Here is a 372-nt window from a genome sequence, read left to right on the forward strand (position 1 = left end):
CTATCTTACCTTGCAGAGTTTTATCATCCCACAATGTCAAACCTGTAGAAAATAGAAACCATCAGTCAACTGATGAAGCAGGAAATCATTTAATGTAAAGTCACAGAAAACTAATAATAATAATTTCCATTTCTACATGTTGCAGCTTATTCTTCTGTCAGCATTTCCCTAAAACTCTTCCATATTCATTGCTTGATTCATTCTTTGACATGAGCCTACCTAAATAATGATCTACTGGAATAGAGGGTATGGTAACATTGTACAACAATATCAATGCACTGCATAACAACACAACAATAAAACTTCCTGTATGGGCCTTTTAGACTTCAGAGATGAAGAGGAGAATTTGTGTGTGTGTGTGTGTGTGTGTGT

General features: G+C 35.2%; 2 protein-coding genes across 3 annotated transcripts in view; one reads left to right on the top strand and one right to left on the bottom strand.

The window, feature by feature from the left end:
* grid1b (glutamate receptor, ionotropic, delta 1b) overlaps positions 1–372 on the top strand; it is a gene marked incomplete at its 3' end in the record, with an annotated part of 390,408 nt that overhangs the window by 99,055 nt on the left and 290,981 nt on the right.
* LOC116671012 (neoverrucotoxin subunit alpha-like) overlaps positions 1–372 on the bottom strand; it is a 2,886-nt gene that overhangs the window by 1,504 nt on the left and 1,010 nt on the right. The window contains 2 exon segments of the mRNA XM_032501855.1: positions 1–2; positions 5–42. The exon segment at positions 1–2 is cut by the window's left edge and continues 604 nt beyond it. Of these exon segments, the coding sequence (XP_032357746.1) occupies positions 1–2; positions 5–42 (40 nt within the window).

This window comes from Etheostoma spectabile, chromosome 21, assembly GCF_008692095.1.
Source record: "Etheostoma spectabile isolate EspeVRDwgs_2016 chromosome 21, UIUC_Espe_1.0, whole genome shotgun sequence".
NCBI classification, from domain to species: domain Eukaryota; kingdom Metazoa; phylum Chordata; class Actinopteri; order Perciformes; family Percidae; genus Etheostoma; species Etheostoma spectabile.